This window comes from Eleutherodactylus coqui, chromosome 4, assembly GCF_035609145.1.
Source record: "Eleutherodactylus coqui strain aEleCoq1 chromosome 4, aEleCoq1.hap1, whole genome shotgun sequence".
NCBI lineage: Eukaryota > Metazoa > Chordata > Amphibia > Anura > Eleutherodactylidae > Eleutherodactylus > Eleutherodactylus coqui.
In genome coordinates this window covers 152,642,164-152,663,491 of record NC_089840.1, presented here as the reverse complement: position 1 = coordinate 152,663,491, position 21,328 = coordinate 152,642,164, and the positions used below count along the sequence as shown (strand labels likewise).

The 21,328-nt window shown below is 45.9% G+C and overlaps 1 protein-coding gene across 1 annotated transcript in view; it reads right to left on the bottom strand.

Annotated features, from left to right (window-relative positions):
* The window catches only part of CACNA1S (calcium voltage-gated channel subunit alpha1 S), a 1,022,072-nt gene that overhangs the window by 353,270 nt on the left and 647,474 nt on the right, over nt 1–21,328 (bottom strand). Inside the window, exons 26-29 of the mRNA XM_066600322.1 lie at nt 7,456–7,657; nt 7,195–7,353; nt 4,802–4,912; nt 3,690–3,773 (exon numbers count right to left, since the gene is read on the bottom strand). Of these exons, the coding sequence (XP_066456419.1) occupies nt 3,690–3,773; nt 4,802–4,912; nt 7,195–7,353; nt 7,456–7,657 (556 nt within the window). The remainder of the gene's footprint in view (nt 1–3,689; nt 3,774–4,801; nt 4,913–7,194; nt 7,354–7,455; nt 7,658–21,328) is intronic.

Sequence of the window (21,328 nt, the reverse complement as noted above, 5' to 3'; positions counted from 1 at the left end):
GGACAGCAGAGATACATAAACAATACGTAGGCTGCACCCGCGGATGGAAGCATCGTTCTCTATCACCATCCAAAACGGGGACCTTTTTGCTTCATCAATCTGTGTATAATATTCATCCTCCTCCTCCTGCTCCTCCTCCTGAAACCTGACGTAATCACGCCGAACGTGCAATTTTTCTTAGGCCCACAAGGCTCAGTCATATAATTTTTCTAAACAATTTTTATACGTTTCAATGCTCATTAAAGCGTTGAAACTTTCACCTCAACCAATTTTTATTTTAACTGGGCTGCCTCCAGGCCTAGTTACCAATTAAGCCACATAAACCAAAGCGATTAATGGGTTTCACCTGCCCTCTCGCTTGGGCATGGGCAATTTTTCTCAGGTACATTAGTACTGTTGGTACACCAATTTTTGTGGGCCCTCGCCTACAGTGTAATTCAATTAATTTTTTGCCCACCTGCATTACAGCTGACGTAACATCAGCTGTGATGGGCAATGCAATGGGATATATTTATGTACCGCCGGTGGGTTTCAGGGAGCCACCCATGCTGTGGGTCCACAGGGAGTTGTAAATGCATCTGTGTCCACTTCTAAAGAACCCCAGTCTGACTGGGGCATGCAGTGTGGGCCGAAGCCCACCTGCATTAAACATGACATTATTACCTCAGCTGTGATGGGCAATGCAATGGGATATATTTATGTACCGCCGGTGGGTTCCAGGGAGCCACCCATGCTGTGGGTGCACACTTAATTCCCATTGCGGAGTTATACCTGCCTGTGACTATTTATAAAAAAAAAACGCGATCTGACTGGGGCATGCAGACACCTTGACAGAATGAATAGTGTGTGGCACATAGGTTCCCCATTGCTATGCCCACGTGTGCAGCTCCAGATGGAGGTGGCACAGGATTGGATTTCTCATTGCTTCTGTACAGCATTGTGGACTATCGCCCCGCCCCTTTTAAAGAGGGTCGCTGCCTAGCCGTGCCAACCCTCTGCAGTGTGTGCCTGCGGTTCCTCTGGCAGGCGCACTTATAAATAGACATGAGTGTGGCGTGGCATGAAGGCAGCTGAAGGCTGCGCAGGGACAATTTGGTGTGCGCTGTGGACACTGGGTCATGCAGGAGGGGTTGGGCAGCATGTAACCCAGGAGAAGTGGTAGCGGAGTGTCATGCAGGCAGTGATTGTGCTTTGTTGGAGGTAGTGTGGTGCTTAGCTAAGGTATCCATTGCTAATGAGGGCTTTTCAGAAGTAAAAGTTGTTGGGGGGGGGCCCACTCTTGCCGCTATTGTGGCTTAATAATGGGACCTGTGAACTTGAGATGCAGCCCAACATGTAGCCCCTCGCCTGCCCTATCCGTTGCTGTGTCGTTCCCATCACTTTCTTGAATTGCCCAGATTTTCACAAATGAAAACCTTAGCGAGCATCGGCGATATACAAAAATGCTCGGGTCGCCCATTGACTTCAATGGGGTTCGTTACTCGAAACGAACCCTCGAGCATCGCGAAAAGTTCGTCTCGAGTAACGAGCACCCGAGCATTTTGGTGCTCGCTCATCTCTAATCGCAACTGAAAAAGAAGCCATTGGACTTCCTCTCATTTTGCTTCTTTATCCTCATGGGATGAAACAACTAGAGCTGGGTAATTAATTAACCCCTTAGATGCTTCTCACCTGTGCATAACAGAATCGCAAAATTAGATTTTGTTTTCCTATAATGGCTAGCACTACATCCCCATATATGACATAGTAAACTTAGTGTGTGCATTCCTATAGACTGTTGGCTTCGCCCCCAGCAACATCCTCACTGTGCTAGGCTATTTCTGGCTAAAAGCTGGTGCCTCTCAACCCCCTACTTAGAACAGGCTGCCTGAACTTCACCGCCAGTGCTGTGGCTCTGTGTCACACATAGCAGTTAATAAATATCCTGGTGGAGTCAAGATTGACAGGGGTGTGATGCCCCCTGATGCTGATTGGCTGGAGAGCAGCCTGAAAACTAGGTACTGCAAGGGCACTAAAATTAGCCGGCAAAAAACATCCAGCGGTCCGTGGTGCTAACACAGAGCCTGGCCATTGATGCACAAGGCACAACCCCGGTCGCTGTAGTAGCACTGAGGCCAAATGCTCCTGTTGCGGCTTTTACACCGACGCTGTCGGCGCTCCGCAATCGCCACCCCCACCAGATTTAAGTGGAACATACCGCCTGAAGAACTGCTGACGCCGGCAGCTGTCAGTGGGGAAAGGGGCGGCACACAGATCACAGTCCCGGTGGCGGTGAGGGCGGCATCTGTCAGCAGGGAAGTCCCAGCGGCGGTGAGGGCTGCATCTGTCCGCGGGGGAGTCCCTGCGACCACGGAGATGACAGTCCTGGCGGCGGAACAGAACCGCTCAGGCTGGGAGCAGGTGAGCGGCTTAAACGGAGCTGACAATCCAGGCTGCGGACAACAAGAGGTGAGCCCGGCACCTTAGGGACAGGGTAACATTTCTTTTTAGCCTTACATTATGACCTGTACATGCTGGTAACTTACACCGGTCACATGGCACCATTTACAGGTCATAATGTAAGGCTAAGAAGAAATGTTACCCTGAGCGTTACGCTGCACACACTGCTTCTAGGACCTTGGAGCCTTGACCCTATCGGAAGCTAGGGGTGTGACAGGGGCGTTCCTGTGGCGTCAAGATACACTAATACCATAAATCTGTTGGGTGGCTGTGGTACGAGTATTAGCTGTTTTCTTGCACTAACAGATCAGTTCTCACAGTCTAAGAAATCAGACAACCGCCTGAAGAAGAACCCTAAGTAAGTTGGAAAGTTTGCTATAAGATCATGTATTTTAGTTAGCCATTAAAAGGTACCATATCTACAGGATTACTTGGTTTCTCTTACTGAGAACAATCACATTTTTAGCCTTACATACTCCTGGTTTTTGTGTTAATCTGCTATGTACTAGTATTGGTATGCAGCATATAGAATACTTAGAATTTGTAGGTACTTTACAGGAGGTAGAGAGTAGATCTTCATCAGCAAACCATTTATTTATGAATACAGAAAAAAACAGAAAAAAGGCCCATCATGATGTGCAGTATCCAAATGACAGTATATAGAAGAGAGGGGGGTGTTGGTAACAATCTCACCTACTCTAATTGCGTCTATGAAAGGCACAACTCTCATAAAGGCTGCCATCCAGAGCTGAAGATGGCATCTTGCTGCCATTTGGCCTTTCAAGTTTTAGATCACAATCTGGTAATTACAGAGAAATGTGGCTTGATGCTGGCGTTAGTCTTGATGGAATATCCGACATAAATGAATTAAAAACCTGATAGACGCTGAAGTTAGACAGAGCCATGGAGACGGGGACGCCAGCGCAGGGAAGGTAAGTGAATAACTTCTGTATGGCTCATATTTAATGCACGATGTATATTACAAAGTGCATTAATATGGCCATACAGAATTGTATAACCCCACTTGCTTTCGCGAGACAACCCCTTTAATGACAAGTAGGCTAGATCAGTATTTTAAAACATGCAACTGCTCTACTGTAACAACAGCAAGAAGGATTCCATTAACAAAAGTGCAATGAGTTAATATACAGTAATGTAGTAGTTTGTATAATGTACTTCTCACCCAGAAGTTCATTTAATTGGCACATAACTATATCAAGCTGGATCAGTTTTTTCAAAATTTCACTTACATCAATCTCACTCAGGATAACATCAATTATGCTGCCTATAACAATTAAGAAATCAAAGACATTCCAGGGATCTCCGAAGTAACCCTAAAAAAAAGCAAATACAAACTAACATTAATGATTTAACAATGTATTCAAATAAATTTCCATGTAATCAAGCCTTTGCATTTTCCTGGAACTATCGATAAGTACATTGTGTCCAGTACCACTCGGGCCCTTTCTTTCACAGCTGGTTTCAATATAAGCATTGTCAACATAATTCGTATGTTCAGTTATATTTGCATGGACTCCCGGGGAAGCACTAAACAAATGCACATGTAATTTAAATTGCATTGTACGCTTTGCTGCTATGTTTGTAAGGACAAGACATCTCATCTGTAAGGTCTAAAGGCTAATTTAGACACTATGATTTTCGCTCAAAAATCGCTCAAAGCCATCTTTTGAGCGATAATCGTTGTGTCTAATTGCACTGACATTGTGCAGTTTTCATTAAGCCGTCGCTGATCACTGATCTTTCAGCATGCTGAAATATCAGCGATCAGTTATCATTAATTCACAGCGGGATACACCTGATACTCTTGTTTCAGCTGTATCCCGCTCCCTGAAGATGGGTGGGGTTCATACAGCTTTCCAGCTGTGTTCTTTATCTCCCACTCGGAGCACTCGGCTGTATAACAGCCAGGCGCTCCGAGCAGAGAACAGCTGGATGCAGAAGACAAGCGACCTTGTCTTTTGCATCCCCTGCTCGGAGCGCAAGGTGATCGCTCAACGTTTGAGTGATCGCCTTGCGCTGTAAAAAGCACCCTACAATTATCACTCAAAAGATTTTTTGAGCGATATTCGTTGTGTCTAAACCAGGCTTAATAGGCAATTTGTGAATTAACCCATAACAAATACTGTACAGTAGAAGTTTGTAATAACTGGAGTTGACTTCTGCTAGAAATGAGTGGCTCTGTTGTTTTAACAGCTCATTATTGTGAGATTCCAGAAGTTACTTTGGTGGGTAAGCCTGCACCTTCATATAGCTTTGAATAATAACAAGCAAAATATATATTTTATGTAGCTAATCAAGTTAACACCATAGATTTCGGTACTAGTATTCTCCACAAACTCACCTTAGCTTTGAAGGCTGCTAATTTCAGTAGCATTTCCACAGTAAAGATTCCAGTAAAAGCTACATTGAGGATGTCCGACAAATGACTAAATTCAGCTGTCTGGCCATAATGCTAAATAATGAGAGATAGATGATGAAACCAGACTTGCAAGTATATATAAAGTTCAACTACATAGTACTGATGCCTGTATAGTTACAATAGTATGTTTAAAGAGGTTGTTAACTGCACAAACATTATATTACACCAATTGTTTTTTTTTTCCTTCCTCTGGATCAACATTGGGGGGTAATAGACTGAACTGGATGGACACATGTCGTTTTTCAGCCTTACATCTTATGTTACTATGTTACCTGTTTCAGAGACACCTTGGATTCATTTATCAAGGGATTTTATTAGAGATTTTTAAAACTCTGAGGGTAAAACAGTTATTTGAGAGTTGGTTGATAGTTTTAGTGAAATATGTTGCTTTGTCTACTCTATCTAATGTCAAAACATTATCCAAATTGTTAATTACCAACAATATCAGAGTTCATGGTTTCTCTCAAAATTATGCATTCTGTATGTAATTATTTAGGTATTCAGCTGTTATTTTTGTCCGCTTATCATCCAGAGACTAATGGACAAACTGAATTAAAGTTTGGAGCAGTATTTGTGTAGCTTTGTGTCTGGGAATCAGGAAAATTGGGCTATGATTTTGTTTTGGCAGAATTTACATTGAAAAATCATCCTTTGGGATCCATGGATACTTCAATACCTTTCCATTCTTTTGTAGCTATGGATTTCATCCCTAGTTTGGGTTGAATTTTGTATTTGTTTCTGATCTCCTGGATGAAAATGAGTTCTTGACTTGTTTGATTCTGTATGGGATGAGGTTGAGAAAAATCTCCAAATGACAGTAATAGGACATTAAAATTTTTTATGGAAATACATCTGAGGGTCCCAGCTTCCTGGCTCTCTACCGAGAGTACTAAGCTTAAATTACTTTTGTTTAAATTGAATCCTCATTTTATTGGTCCATATAAAGTGATAAAGATTATGTACCCTTCATCCTTCTGGTTAGATATTCCACCTTCTTCTAACATCTTTGTTGCTTTTCACAAGTCTTTGCTTAAGGAATATATTTGTCCTATTCATGAGGAGTCGCCTCCTCCTCTGGTTATGGTGGATAATAATTTTCAGTTTGAAATTCTTCAGATTGTGGATTCCCTTTGTGTTAAAAATTCTCTATAGTACCTGGTGCATTGGCGAGGTTATGGCCCAGAGGAAAGAATATAAGTCCAGCTACTTATGTTAATGCTGAGCATCTTGTAAAAAGATTTCATGAAAGATATCCATCAAAATTGGTTTTTTGGGGGGTCCAGAGACTCTTCTTCAGAGGAACGATACTGTCACAGTGTCATAGGTTTGGGGTGTCATTGTGGCATCAGTCCAGGCCAACGTGATATGCCATGTTGGCACATGATCATTATCTTTTGACACTGGTCAGCAAGGAGTTAACAATTTCTTCATGTTAAGTATTTAATTGGCTGTCTGAGCTAATTGGATGCTCAGATAGTCAGTCAGCAACCTTTTATTTATTTAAAGCAGCTCCTCCGAACAGAAGGTGCCAGTTATACTCTGCTTAGGTGGTATGTCTGGTCCTGGTGTTCTGTCTAGATTTCCTGCAGAGTGTGGTTTTCCCTGGATATCTTTGGTCTGCTGGTCTTTACTTTGTACTGCTTTTGTGTTATGCTCCTGGCCCGCCCTGTGCCCCCGTTTCAGCTAGGGCCTTTTCAAGGTTGCCCGAGATTCCGGATGCAGGGTTATCCTTGTCAGAATGAGTGCTTTACTTTACAGAAAGATTTTCCCAGATCTAAATAGATTAAGGACAGTTACGCCATTTCCTCTTTTTGTGTTACCTTTTTTCACTCTCTCTCGTTATCTGTGTTGTTGTGGTTTGTACATTCTCTCGTTATCTGTGTTGTTGTGGTTTGTACATTTATAGCGTCCAGGTGGGGTGTAACACCTCCATTCGGCATCATGTGGTCACATTGTGGCATCAAACAGCGGCATTCTGATAGGGAATCTATTTTATACAGAATCCATGATAAATGTGTCTGCACTAGAAGGTGACGAGCTTTGGTAACTTTTGTAATTATTTTTATTTTATGATTTTTCTCTTCATGGGAAGGAAATGTGATTAATTTTAATTTTGGGAACCTGGCACCTATTTTTGGCACAATTTTTGGCATTTTAGTAACAGTTTTGCTTCTTTGTCACATTAACCAGGTCAACTAATTGTGATGACAGCATGGTCAGAATTACAGAGTTCTACTAAATGTAATCAGCCACAGAACTGCCTATTTAAATATACAGATTGTAGACTCAAAGGAGTTAAGAAATTAAAGGATTACCTTCATTCCAAGGCTAATGGTATTTAACATTATAAGTGCAAACATCAAGTACTCAAAATATGAAGATGTAACCAAATACCACACTTTATACTGGTGAGGATTTTTTGGGATGTACCGTCGTAGGGGACGGGCTTTTAGCGCATATTGCACGCACTGTCTCTGTAGAACAAGAAAGATCCAGTTATATGATATTATATGTGTCATCATTTTAAGTTGAATAAATAAATCAAATGCAGAAAATTGGAAAGATTATTCTCTTACTTGATTTTTGTTTAATTCACAGTTCTTATATTCTTGTTCTCCTTGTTCTTGAAAAGTTACAATGACAAAGCCCACAAAAATATTCATCATGAAGAAAGCAATGAGAATAATATATATAATAAAATAGATAGAAATTTCAATTCGGTAATTGTAGATTGGCCCCATATCCTCTGTGTGGGAGTCTATGGCTCTGTAGAGCAGCCTGTGGAAACAAACATTAACAGTGATCACCTTTTCTCTGTTTGCTATTTGAGGTTACATTGGAAAATTAAACACATCAAGCAAAGGGTATTGATCTTTAAAAACCTGAACCCTGCAACATTACAACAGGTTAAAAAAAGGAAAACAAATGGAAAAACTTCTGTTTGCTTCCATTTCGTCAAAGATGTGTCTGATTGGCTATCAAGACTTTTCAGTCCCACAGACCACTACCCATTCCTACTTATGCATGTAGGGACAAATGACACCGCAAAAAAGAGGTAGGACGAATCCAATGGCTGAATGATCTTAAGGACAGAAATGTCCAAGAAGGTTGGGAAATTTTGTGAAATGGGATTCTCAAAGCACAATCATTAACAATCCCTAAAAGAAGGAAGAATGGGAAGAATTTAAAGAGACCAGGATGGATGAACACAGAACTTACACACATGCTAAAAAGGAAGAAAAATATGTTTATTAAATGGAACCCCAATTTAGAAAAGACATTGACAAACTGGAGCAAGGTCAGAGAAGAGCCACCAGGATGGTGAGCGGTCTGTAAACCATGTCCTATGAGGAACGGTTCAAGGATCTGGGAATGTATAGCTTGCAGAAGAGAAGGCTGAGAGGAAACAATAGCTGTCTATAAATATCTGAAGGGCTGTCACAGTGCAGAGGGATCAGCCCTATTCTCATTTGCACAAGGAAAGACGAGAAGCAATGGGATGAAACTGAAAGGGAGGAGACGCAGATTATATATTAGACAGTGAATGGGGATCAATGAGAGGAACAGGTTGCCACGGGAGGTGGAGAGTTCTCTTTCCATGGAAGTCTTCAGAGGCTGGACAAACATTTGTCTGGGATGATTTAGTGATCCCACATTGAGCGAGGGGTTGGAACCGATGACCCCTGAGGTCCCTTCCAACTCTACCATTCTAAGAATACATTATGTAACTATATACTATACCTAACTCATCAAACACTCAGTCATTACTATAAGATCTACATGGTGGGTCACAGAAAAGTAGCTCAGCATAATACTTTTATGAAAGCTGTCAAAAGAAAATCTATCTTTGTTGTCCATACCAACTAATCACTTACATTTCTTATAGTGCTGAGGTACAATGAGAGCTGCAGTGTGTATTATAACTATTATTCCTCATTTTATTTATTCATTTTCCTGAACATGGATATATATATATATATATATATATATATATATATATATATATATATATATATATTGTGAGACAGTGACTGGCAAAGTACTGGAGGGCAGATATGTTTCGCCTAGGATGCTCTCGTATGTGGCGTTAGGGAGTACGTGGGCAGATACGTGTCACTGAGCAGCCTGGGCTCGGTGGAGGAAGCCAGCATTTGTGTGTCAGTAACACTAAGTTACTGACACGTTGTAGTTAATGTAGTGGCTCCAAGCCGTATAGTCCGGGCCGGCTTTTCCTGGAGTGGTCAAAGTGAAGCGTGGGATGGCCACTTCCACGTACCAGGTGAGGCTGGTATCAGGCCTCATAAAAAGCTGGGTCTGCAGGTCTGGGAGAGAGTGTGGTGAGACCTCTGCAGGTCTGAGGAAATGACTGGCTGTGCGCAGCAAGTGGTGCTTTTCAGTGAGTAGCTAGGAACGATCTGTGTATAGTGAGTGCTCAGACGAGCAGGTGTTAATTTATGTTGGCCTGGAGTTAAGGCCTGTTTTGCTTTATTTTGCTGAAATAAACCCAGGCAAAGCCTGGACTATGAACTTTACTCCTTGTGTCACTGTCTCTGGCTGTTAATGACCAGGCTGCTACCTTATCCTTACACTAATCAATCTCTCTCTCTCTCTCTCTCTCTCTCTCTCTCTCTCTCTATATATATATATATATATATATACCTAATCTAATTCTCTAAATTTCCAGTGTCGTATAAACATGAAATTTGGCACGACCATTCTTTAGGTCCTAAATAGGAAAAGAAAAGAGGTTGCAACTTGATTATTTAATGCTACATGCAAACGTATTGGCACCCCTGTGTAGTGTACCTAATCTAATTCTCTAGCTTCCCGGTGTCGGACAAACATGAAATTTGGCACAACCATTCTTTAGTTCCTAAATAGGAAAAGTAAAGGGGTCACAACTTGATTATTCAATGATAAATGCAACCATATTGGCACCCCTATGTAATGTAACTTCCCAGTGTCGTACAAACATGAAATTTGGCACGACCATTCTTTAGTTCCTAAATAGGAAAAGTAAAGCGGTCACAACTTGATTATTCAATGCTAAGAGCAAAAGTATCGGCACCTCTATGTAGTGTACCTAACCTAATTCTCTAACTTCCCAGTGTCGTACAAGCATGAAATTTTCCACAACCATCTTTAGGTCCTATATAGGAAAAGTAAAGGCATCACAACTCGATTATTCAATGCTAAAAGTAAGTGCACCCCAATGTAATGTAACTTCTAGAGATGAGCGAACACACTCGCCGAGCTTGATGCTCGTTCGAGCATTAGGGTGCTCGAGATGCTCGTTACTCGAGACGAGCATCACGCGGTACTCGGGTCAATTCCATTTCCTTCCCCGTATGTTTAGTGCCATTTTCTAGCCAATAGACATGCAGGGAAGGCATTACCACTTCCTCCTGTGACGTGCCAGCCCTATCCCACCCCCCTGCAGTGAGTGGCTGGCGAGAACAAGTGACCGCCGAGTACTTAAAGCGGTCCCATCCTCGGCCCGCCTCAGACACACACTGGGAGAGTATAGGGAAAGTGCTGCTGCTGCTATAGGAAGAGTGTTAGTGTAGGATCCTGACCTCAAGAACCCCAACGGCCCTTCTTAGGGCCACATCTGACCATGTGCATTACTGTTGTGGCTTGGTGGGGAGCAGTTTTGCACAATTTTTTTTTTTTTCATCTCGGGCTGTGCAGGCCATTACAGCTATAGCGTTCTCAGTCTGCAGTCTATTATACAGAGTATAGGGAAAGTGCTGCTGAGATAGGGAAAGTGGTAGTGTAGGATCCTGTCTACAAGAACCCTAACGGTCCTTCTTAGGGCTACAACTGACCGTGTGCATTTTACTGGGTGGCTGCTGGGAGTTGTAGTGCTTCCATTATAATACTGCGCAGCTAGGCCTGTTTGCAGCCTTCTATAATTTTTTTTTCTTTTTCTGGCTGGAGTTTGCGTTAAAATACCGCTCTCAGCGTGAAAGTGGACGCAAATAATTCCATACTTATTTATACCGGTCTGTGCCTGCAGTGAATTAGACGCACAGCGTAGTGCCACCACAGCCACATCTACAGGTGAAAGTGAGATACACTATACAGCCTCTGTCCAAAAAAACAAAAGCTCCTTCGTTGGGGCTACATCTGACCATGTGCATTTTACTGGGTGGCTGCTGGGAGTTGTAGTGCTTCCATTATACTACTGCGCAGCTAGGCCTGTTTGCAGCCTTCCGTTATTTATTTTTTCTCGCTGGAGTTTGCGTTAAAATACCGCTCTGAGCGTGAAAGTGGACGCAAATAATTCCATACTTATTTATACCGTTCTCTGTCTGCAGTGAATTAGACAGCAGTCTCACCGCTAAACAGTACTGTAATATTACCGGGGCCACTGTAAAGTATTTTAGCTCAGCCACTGTGCAGAGCATCTCACAATACCATTTCCGTTGGTGGGGTTGAGATCGCCACAGTTACCAGCACTATCCACTGGCTTTACAGTCTTCTCCCACTCCACACAGACTCTATAATCTACAAGTCTCTGCGAGCAGTAAATTACCCCTAGGTATCAACGCAAGACAGTGGGTTACTTTTTTCCTAGTCACAGCATAGAGCCTCCACTATCTACAAGTCTCTGTGTGCGGTGAATTCAGGCCCAGTTGTCAGTGCTGTACAGTGGGGTAATTTATTTGGCCCCTGCTCTATTCATAATCCGCCATGATAAGGAGTAGGGGTAAGGGTCAAGGACGTGGATGTGGACGCGGACGTCCAAGTGAGGGTGTGGGCACAGGCCGAGTTCCTGGTCCAGGTGAATCACAGCCGGCTGCTGCAGGATTAGGAGACAAGTTTCTGGGGTCTCCAGCTTCATATCACAATTTATGGGTCCACGTGGTAGACCTTTATTACAAACAGAGTAGTATGAGCAGGTCCAGTCGTGGATGGCAGAAAATGCATCCAGCAATGTATTGGCCACCCAGTCTTCTACGCAGTCCACTACTCCCAGCTTAGGGACTGCAACTCCGAATCCTCTGGCTGCTGCTCCTCCCAGCCTCCTCACTCCATGAAAATGACATATTCTGATGAGCAGGCAGACTCCCAGAAACTGTTCTCGGGTCCCTGCCTTGAGTGGGAAAAAATGGTTCCTCTCTCACAGGAGGAGTTTGTTGTGACCGATGCCCAACCTTTGGAAAGTTCCTGGGGTCCGGGTGATGAGGCTGGGGACTTCCGGCAACTGTCTCAAGAGCTTTCAGTGGGTGAGGAGGATGATGATGATGATGAGACACAGTTGTCTATCAGTGAGGTAGTAGTAAGGGCAGTAAGTCCGTGGGAGGAGCGCACAGAGGATTTGGAGGAAGAGCAGCTGGATGATGAGGTGACTGACCCCACCTGGTTTGCTAAGCCTACTGAGGACAGGGCTTCAGAGGGGGAGGAAAGTGCAGTAGCAGGACAGCACTGTGAAAAGATGGTGAGGGAGTACGTAGCCGATTGTACCACCGTCCTCCGTGATGCCTCTGCTCCATACAACTATTGGGTGTCAAAGCTGGACACGTGGCACGAACTTGCGCTGTACGCCCTAGAGGTGCTGGCTTGCCCTGCGCTAGCGTCTTGTCAGAGAGGGTGTTTAGTGCAGCTGGGGGAATCATAACGGATAAGCGTACCCACCTGTCAACTGCCAGTGCCGACATTCTTACACTCATAAAGATGAACAAAGCCTGGATTTCCCCAGACTTCTTTTCTCCACCGGCGGAAAGCAGCAGTACCTAAAGATTCTTTTCGCTGCAACCGGATAAATAAGCATTCTCTATCACCGGAAAAAAGGGGGAATTACCTTTGTCAATCACTCTCAGATATTAGTCCTCCTCCTACTCCTCCTCCTGAAACAACATGTCATCACGCTGAACTACCAATTTTTCTGCAGCCCAAAAGGCTCTGCTTACAATTTTTTTGCAAGTTTCAAAAGTATTGATACTTTACCAGAAACCAATTTTTTTCACTGAGCTGCCTCCAGGCTCTGTTGCAAATTAAGCAACAGCGAGCTGTATCTTTAAAAATTATTTCTGGGTTTCACCTGTCCTCCTGGTTGATAAATTTTTTCAGAGGTACACTTGTACTCTTGGTAGACTAATTTTTCTGGCCCTCGCCTATACTGTTATCTAACTAATTTTTCCGGACTTCGCCTACACTAATGGTACATCAATGTTTCAGGGGTTTGCCTATACTCTTGCTACAGAAATGTTACAGGGGTCTGCCTATACTTCTACTACAAAAATGGTACTGTGTGGTCTGCCTATACTGCTGCTACAGAAATGTTAGTGGGGTCTGCCTATACTGTTACTACAGAAATGTTAGTGGGGTCTGCCTATACTGTTCTTACACAAATGTTACAGGGATCTGCCTATACTGCTGCTACAGAAAGGTTATGGGGGTCTGCGTATACTGTTACTACAGAAATGTTACAGGGGACTGCCTATACTTCTGCTACAGAAATGTTACAGGGGTCTGCCTATACTTCTACTACAGAAATGGTACAGGGGTCTGCCTATACTCCTGCTACAGAAATGTTACAGGGGTCTGCTTATACTGTTACAACAGAAATGTAACTGGGGTCTGCCTATACTTCTGCTACAGAAATGTTACAGGGGTCTGCCTATATTTCTACTACAGAAATGGTACTGGGGTCTGCCTATTAGAGATGAGCGAGCACCAAAATGCTCGGGTGCTCGTTACTCGAGACGAAATTTTCGCGATGCTCGAGGGTTCGTTTCCAGTAACGAATCCCATTGAAGTCAATGGGCGACTCGAGCATTTTTGTATATCGCCGATGCTCGCTAAGGTTTTCATTTGTGAAAATCTGGGCAATTCAAAAACAGTGATGGGAACGACACAGCAACGGATAGGGCAGGCGAGGGGCTACATGTTGGGCTGCATCTCAAGTTCCCAGGTCCCACTATTAAGCCACAATAGCGGCAAGAGTGCCCCCCCCCAACAATTTTTACTTCTGAAAAACCCTCATTAGCAAGGCATACCTTAGCTAAGCACCACACTACCTCTACCAAAGCACAATCACTGCCTGAATGACACTCTGCTGCCACTTCTCCTGGGTTACATGCTGCCCAACCCCCCCGCATGACCCAGTGTCCACAGCGCACACCAAAGTGTCCCTGCGCAGCCTTCAGCTGCTCTCATGCCACACGCTGGCCTCATAGCCACACCACCCTCATGTCTATTTATAAGTGCGTCCGCCATGAGGAAGAACCGCAGGCACACACTGCAGAGGGTTGGCACGGCCAGGCAGCGACCCTCTTTCAAAGGGGCGGGGCAATAGCCCATAATGCTGTACAGAAGCAATGAGAAATCCAATCCTGTGCCACCTCCATCAGGAGCTGCAAACGTGGGCATAGCAATGGGGAACCCATGTGCCACACACTATTCATTCTGTCAAGATGTCTGCATGCCCCAGTCAGACCGGGGTTTTTTATAAATAGTCACAGGCAGGTACAACTCCACAATGGGAATTCCGTGTGCACCCACAGCATGGGTGGCTCCCTGGAACCCACCGGCTGTACATAAATGTATCCCATTGCAGTGCCCATCACAGATGAGGTAACGTCCGATTAAATGCAAGTGGTCTTCGGCCCACACTGCATGCCCCTGTCAGACTGGGGTTCTTTAGAAGTGGACACATGGAGTTACAACTCCGTGTGGACCAACAGCGTGGGTGGCTCCCTGGAACCCACCGGCAGTACATAAATATATCCCATTGCAGTGCCCATCACAGCTGAGGTAACATCAGGTTTAATGCAGGTGGGCTTCGGCCCACACTGCATGCCCCAGTCAGACTGGGGTTCTTTACAAGTGGACACATGGAGTTACAACTCCGTGTGGACCGACAGAATGGGTGGGTCCCAAGAGGCAACCAGCGGTCCCAGGTGGCCACCGGCGTAGAGTTCCACCGTGTGGGCACGTCGCACAGCAGTCGGTGCACTGGCAGATTAAACCGATGTTGCAGGGTGCGCAGGGTGGCAGCGTCCGTCTTGGACTTGCGGAAATGTGCGCTGACCCGGCGCACCTTTCCGAGCAGGTCTGACAAGCGTGTGTAGCTTTTCAGAAACCGCTGAACCACCAAATTAAAGACGTGGGCCAGGCATGGCACGTGCGTGAGGCTGCCGAACTGCAGAGCCGCCACCAGGTTACGGCCGTTGTCACACACGACCATGCCCGGTTGGAGGCTCAGCGGCGAAAGCCAGCGGTCGGTCTGCTCTGTCAGACCCTGCAGCAGTTCGTGGGCCGTGTGCCTCTTCTCTCCTAAGCTGAGTAGTTTCAGCACGGCCTGCTGATGCTTGGCCACCGCTGTGCTGCCACGCCGCGTGACACCGACTGCTGGCGACGTGCTGCTGCTGACACATCTTGATTGCGAGACAGAGGTTGCATAGGAGGAGGAGGAGGAGGAGGGTGGTTTAGTGGAGGAAGCATACACCGCCGCAGATACCAGCACCGAGCTGGGGCCCGCAATTCTGGGGGTGGGTAGGACGTGAGCGGTCCCAGGCTCTGACTCGGTCCCAGCCTCCACTAAATTCACCCAATGTGCCATCAGGGAGATATAGTAGCCCTGCCCGCCTGTGCTTGTCCACGTGTCCGTTGTTAAGTGGACCTTGCCAGTAACCGCGTTGGTGAGGGCGCGTACAATGTTGCGGGAGACGTGGTCGTGCAGGGCTGGGACGGCACACCGGGAAAAGTAGTCGCGACTGGGAACCAAGTAGCGCGGGGCCGCTGCCGCCATCATGTTTTTGAAAGCCTCCGTTTCCACAAGCCTATACGGCAGCATCTCCAGGCTGATCAATTTGGCTATGTGCACGTTTAACACTTGAGCGTGCGGGTGCGTGGCTGCGTACTTGCGCTTGCGCTCAAACACTTGCGCTAGCGACGGCTGGACACTGCGCTGAGAGACATTGCTGGATGGGGCCGAAGACAGCGGAGGTGAGGGTGTGAGTGCAGGCCGGGAGACGGTCGTGCCTGTGTCCTGAGAGGGGGGTTGGATCTCAGTGGCAGATTGGGGCACAGGGGGAGAGGCAGTGGTGCAAACCGGAGGTGGTGAACGGCCTTCGTCCCACCTTGTGGGGTGCTTGGCCATCATATGCCTGTACATGCTGGTGGTGGTGAGGCTGGTGGTGGTGGCTCCACGGCTGATCTTGGCGCGACACACCTTGCACACCACAGTTCGTCGGTCGTCTGCACTCTCAGTGAAAAACTGCCACACCTTTGAGCACCTCGGCCTCTGCAGGGTGGCATGGCGTGAGGGGGCACTTTGGGAAACAATTGGTGGATTATTTGGTCTGGCCCTGCCTCTACCCCTGGCCACCACACTGTCTCTTCCAACCTGCCCTGCTGCTGCACTTGCCTCCCCCTCTGAAGACCTGTCCTCAGTTGGCTTATCACACCAGGTGGGGTCAGTCACCTCATCGTCCTGCTGCTCTTCCTCCGAATCCTCTGTGCGCTCCTCCCTCGGACTTACTGCAATTACTACTACCTGAGTGATAGACAACTGTGTCTCATCGCTGTCGTCCTCCTCACCCACTGAAAGCTCTTGAGACAGTTGCCGGAAGTCCCCAGCCTCATCCCCCGAACCCCGGGAACTTTCCAAAGGTTGGGCATCGGTCACGACAAACTCCTCCGGTGGGAGAGGAACCATTGCTGCCCATTCTGGGCAGGGGCCCGAGAACAGTTGCTGGGAGTCTGCCTGCTCCTCAGAATGTGTCATTTTCATGGAGTGAGGAGGCTGGGAGGAAGGAGGAGCAGCAGCCAGAGGATTCAGAGTTGCAGCAGTGGACGGCGTAGAACTCTGGGTGGTCGATAGATTGCTGGATGCGCTTTCTGCCATTCACGACAGGACCTGCTCACACTGCTCATTTTCTAATAAAGGTCTACCTCGTGGACCCATTAATTGTGAGATTAATCTGGGGATGCCAGAAACGTGCCTCTCTCCTAATCCCGCAGCAGTCGGCTGCGATACACCTGGATCAGGAGCTCGGCCTGTGCCCACACTCTGACTTGGACCTCCGCGTCCTCGCCTGCGTCCACGTCCTCTAGGCCTACCCCTACCCCTCAGCATGGTGTATTACCAGTAGTGCAGAAACAGAACGCTGTAATTAAATGTACCGCTTATTGGCCTGTGGTTGGAGGCTGACTTCGCTTACGGAACGCACAGCAGAGCCAGGAAAGAATTTTGCGCAAGCCTGTAGTGAGACGTAGGTGCGTATGACTGAGCTAGTGGAATTCACAGCGCAGAAGCAGTCAAGTGTCCAAAGGCCACTAGTAGGCCTTAAGTATTTTGCTTCTATTTTTTTAAAGGCTGAGCTGAGACAGCAGACAGATACTGTAGGCAGCGTATATATGTATACTGTTTCCCTCTGAACGGGATGACGGCGGTGATGTAACGGGCAACGCAGAGCCAGGAAAGAATTTTGCGCAAGCCTGCTGTAACACTTAGCTGCGTATTAATTAGGACTACTACCCCCAGCAGAGACGCAGTACACTTAAGACTGTCACAGGCAGCCCAAAGATAGTATTTTTCCCAAATTTGTTTGAAAAAGCCCACTGCCTATATAGACAGTATATCTCTTTCACCTTTCCCACTGTCCCTGCGTCACCAGTACTGGCCTATACTATGTAAAATTACTGCAGACTGTTTCGCTCTGGACGGGATGACAGCGGTGATGTAACGGGCAACGCAGAGCCAGGAAAGAATTTTGCGCAAGCCTGCTGTAACACTTAGCTACGTATTAATTAGGACTACTACCGTCAGCAGAGATGCAGTACACTCAAGACGGTCACAGGCAGCCCAAAGATAGTATTTTTCCCAAATTTGTTTGAAAAAGCCCACTGCCTATATAGACAGTATATCTCTTTCAACTTTCCCACTGTCCCTGCCTCACCACTACTGGCCCTATACTATGTAAAATTACTGCAGACTGTTTCCCTCTGGACGGGATGACGGCGGTGATGTAACGGGCAACGCAGAGCCAGGAAAGAATTTTGCGCAAGCCTGCTGTAACACTTAGCTGCGTATTAATTAGGACTACTACCCCCAGCACAGACGCAGTACACTCAAGACGGTCACAGGCAGCCCAAAGATAGTATTTTTCCCAAATTTGTTTGAAAAAGCCCACTGCCTATATAGACAGTATATCTCTTTCAACTTTCCCACTGTCCCTGCCTCACCACTACTGGCCCTATACTATGTAAAATTACTGCAGACCGAGGACGCAATGCTCTGCACGCCCGATATACAAAAAAAAAAAATGTGCAACTCTGCTCACAGCAGCCTTAACAGTACTGCACACGGTCAGATGTGGCCCTAAGAAGAACCGTTGGGGTTCTTCAAGCCTAAAATAACTCCTAACGCTCTCCCTATAGCAGCAGCATCAGCAGCACTGTCCCTGATCTCTGTCAGAATGCATCTGTGGTGAGCCGCGGGCGGGGCAGATTTAAATACTCGGGTGACACCTGATCTCCCCAGCCACTCACTGCTGGGGGGTGGTATAGGGCTGGAACATCACAGGAGGAAGTTGTAATGCCTTCCCTGTCTTTCTATTGGCCAGAAAAGCGCGCTAATGTCTCAGAGATGAAAGTGAAAGTAATTTGAACATCGCGTGGTACTCGACTCGAGTAACGAGCATCTCGAACACCCTAATACTCGAACGAGCATCAAGCTCGGACGAGTACGTTCGCTCATCTCTACTGCCTATACTTCTGATATAGAAATGGTACTGTGTGGTCTGCCTATACTGCTGCTACAGAAATGTTAGTGGGTCTGCCTATACTGTTACTACAGAAATGTTAGTGGGGTCTGCCTATACTGTTCTTACACAAATGTTACAGGGATCTGCCTATACTGCTGCTACAGAAAGGTTACGGGGGTCTGCGTATACTGTTACTACAGAAATGTTACAGGGGACTGCCTATACTTCTGCTACAGAAATGTTACAGGGGTCTGCCTATACGTCTGCTACAGAAATGTTACTGGGGTCTGCCTATACTGTTACAACAGAAATGTTACTGGGGTCTGCCTATACTTCTGCTACAGAAATGGTACTGGGGGCTGCCTATACTACTGCTACAGAAATGTTACAGGGGTCTGCCTATACTTCTGCTACCGAAATGGTACAGGGGTCTGCCTATACTCCTGCTACAGAAATGTTACAGGGGTCTGCCTATACTGCTGCTACAGAAATGTTACACGGGTCTGCCTATACTGCTGCTACAGAAATGTTACAGGGGTCTGCCATATTTCTACTACAGAAATGGTACTGGGGTCTGCCTATACTTCTGATACAGAAATGTTACAGGGGTCTGCCTATTCTGCTGCTACAGAAATGTTACAGGGGTCTGCCAATACTGCTGGTACAGAAATGTTACTGGGGTCTGCTTATACTGTTACTACAGAAATGTTACTGGGGTCTGCCTATACTTCTACTACAGAAATGTTACTGGGGTCTGCCTATACTTCTACTACAGAAATGGTACTGGGGCTGTCTATACTGCTGCTACAGAAATGTTACAGGGGTCTGCCTACACTTCTGCTACAGAAATGTTACAGGGGTCTGCCTATACTTCTGCTACAGAAATGTTACAGGGGTCTGCCTATACTGCTGCTACAGAAATGTTACAGGGGTCTGCCTATACTTCTGCTACAGAAATGGTACAGGGGTCTGCCTATACTTCTACTACAGAAATGTTACAGGGGTCTGCCTATACTTCTGCTACAGAAATGTTATTGGGGTCTTCCTATACTGTTACAACAGAAATGTTACAGGGGTCTGCCTATACTTCTGCTACAGAAACGTTACTGGGGTCTGCCTATACTTCTACTACAGAGCTGCTACTGGGGGCAGCCTATACTGCTGCTACAGAAATGTTACAGGGGTCTGCCTATACTTCTACTACAGAAATGGTACTGGGGGCGGCCTATACTGCTGCTACAGAAATGTTACAGGGGTCTTCCTATACTTCTATTACAGAAATGGTACAGGGGTCTGCCTATACTCCTGCTACAGAAATGTTACAGGGGTCTGCCTATTCTGCTGCTACAGAAATGTTACAGGGGTCTGCCAATACTGCTGGTACAGAAATGTTACTGGGGTCTGCTTATACTGTTACTACAGAAATGTTACTGGGGTCTGCCTATACTTCTACTACAGAAATAGTACTGGGGGCTGTCTATACTACTGCTACAGAAATGTTACTGGGGTCTGCCTATACTTCTACTACAGAAATGGTACAGGGGTCTGCCTATACTCCTGCTACAGAAATGTTATTGGGGTCTGCCTATACTTCTGCTACAGAAATGTTACAGGGGTCTGCCTATATTTCTACTACAGAAATGGTACGGGGGTCTGCCTATACTTCTACTACAGAAATGGTACTGGGGGCTGCCTATACTGCTGCTACAGAAATGTTACAGGGGTCTGCCTATACTGCTGCTACAGAAATGTTACAGGGGTCTGCCTATACGTCTGCTGCAGAAATGTTACAGGGGTCTGCCTATATTTCTACTACAGAACTGGTACTGGGGTCTGCCTATACTTCTGATACAGAAATGTTACAGGGGTCTGCGTATTCTGCTGCTACATAAATGTTACAGGGGTCTGCCAATACTGCTGGTACAGAAATGTTACTGGGGTCTGCTTATACTGTTACTACAGAAATGTTACTAGGGTCTGCCTATACTTCTACTACAGAAATGGTACTGGGGGCTGCCTATACTGCTGCTACAGAAATGTTACAGGGGTCTGCCTATACTACTGCTACAGAAATGTTACAGGGGTCTGCCTATAATTCTGCTACAGAAATGTTACAGGAGTCTGACTATACTTCTGCTACAGAAATGTTACAGGGGTCTGCCTATGATGCTGCTACAGAAATGTTACAGGGGTCTGCCTATACTTCTGCTACAGAAATGGTACAGGGGTCTGCCTATACTTCTGCTACAGAAATGTTATTGGGGTCTGCCTGTACTGTTACAACAGAAATGTTACAGGGGTCTGCCTATACTTCTGCTACAGAAACATTACTGGGGTCTGCCTATACTTCTACTACAGAGATGGTACTGGGGTCTGCCTATACTTCTACTACAGAAATGTTACAGGGGTCTGCCTATACGTCTGCTACAGAAATGTTACTGGGGTCTGCCTATACTGTTACAACATAAATGTTACTGGGGTCTGCCTATACTTCTACTACAGAAATGTTACAGGGGTCTGCCTATACTGCTGCTACAGAAATGTTACAGGGGTCTGCCTATACTTCTGCTACAGAAATGTTACAGGGGTCTGCCTATATTTCTACTACAGAACTGGTACTGGGGTCTGCCTATACTTCTGATACAGAAATGTTACAGGGGTCTGCTTATTCTGCTGCTACAGAAATGTTACAGGGGTCTGCCTATACTGCTGCTACAGAAATGTTACAGGG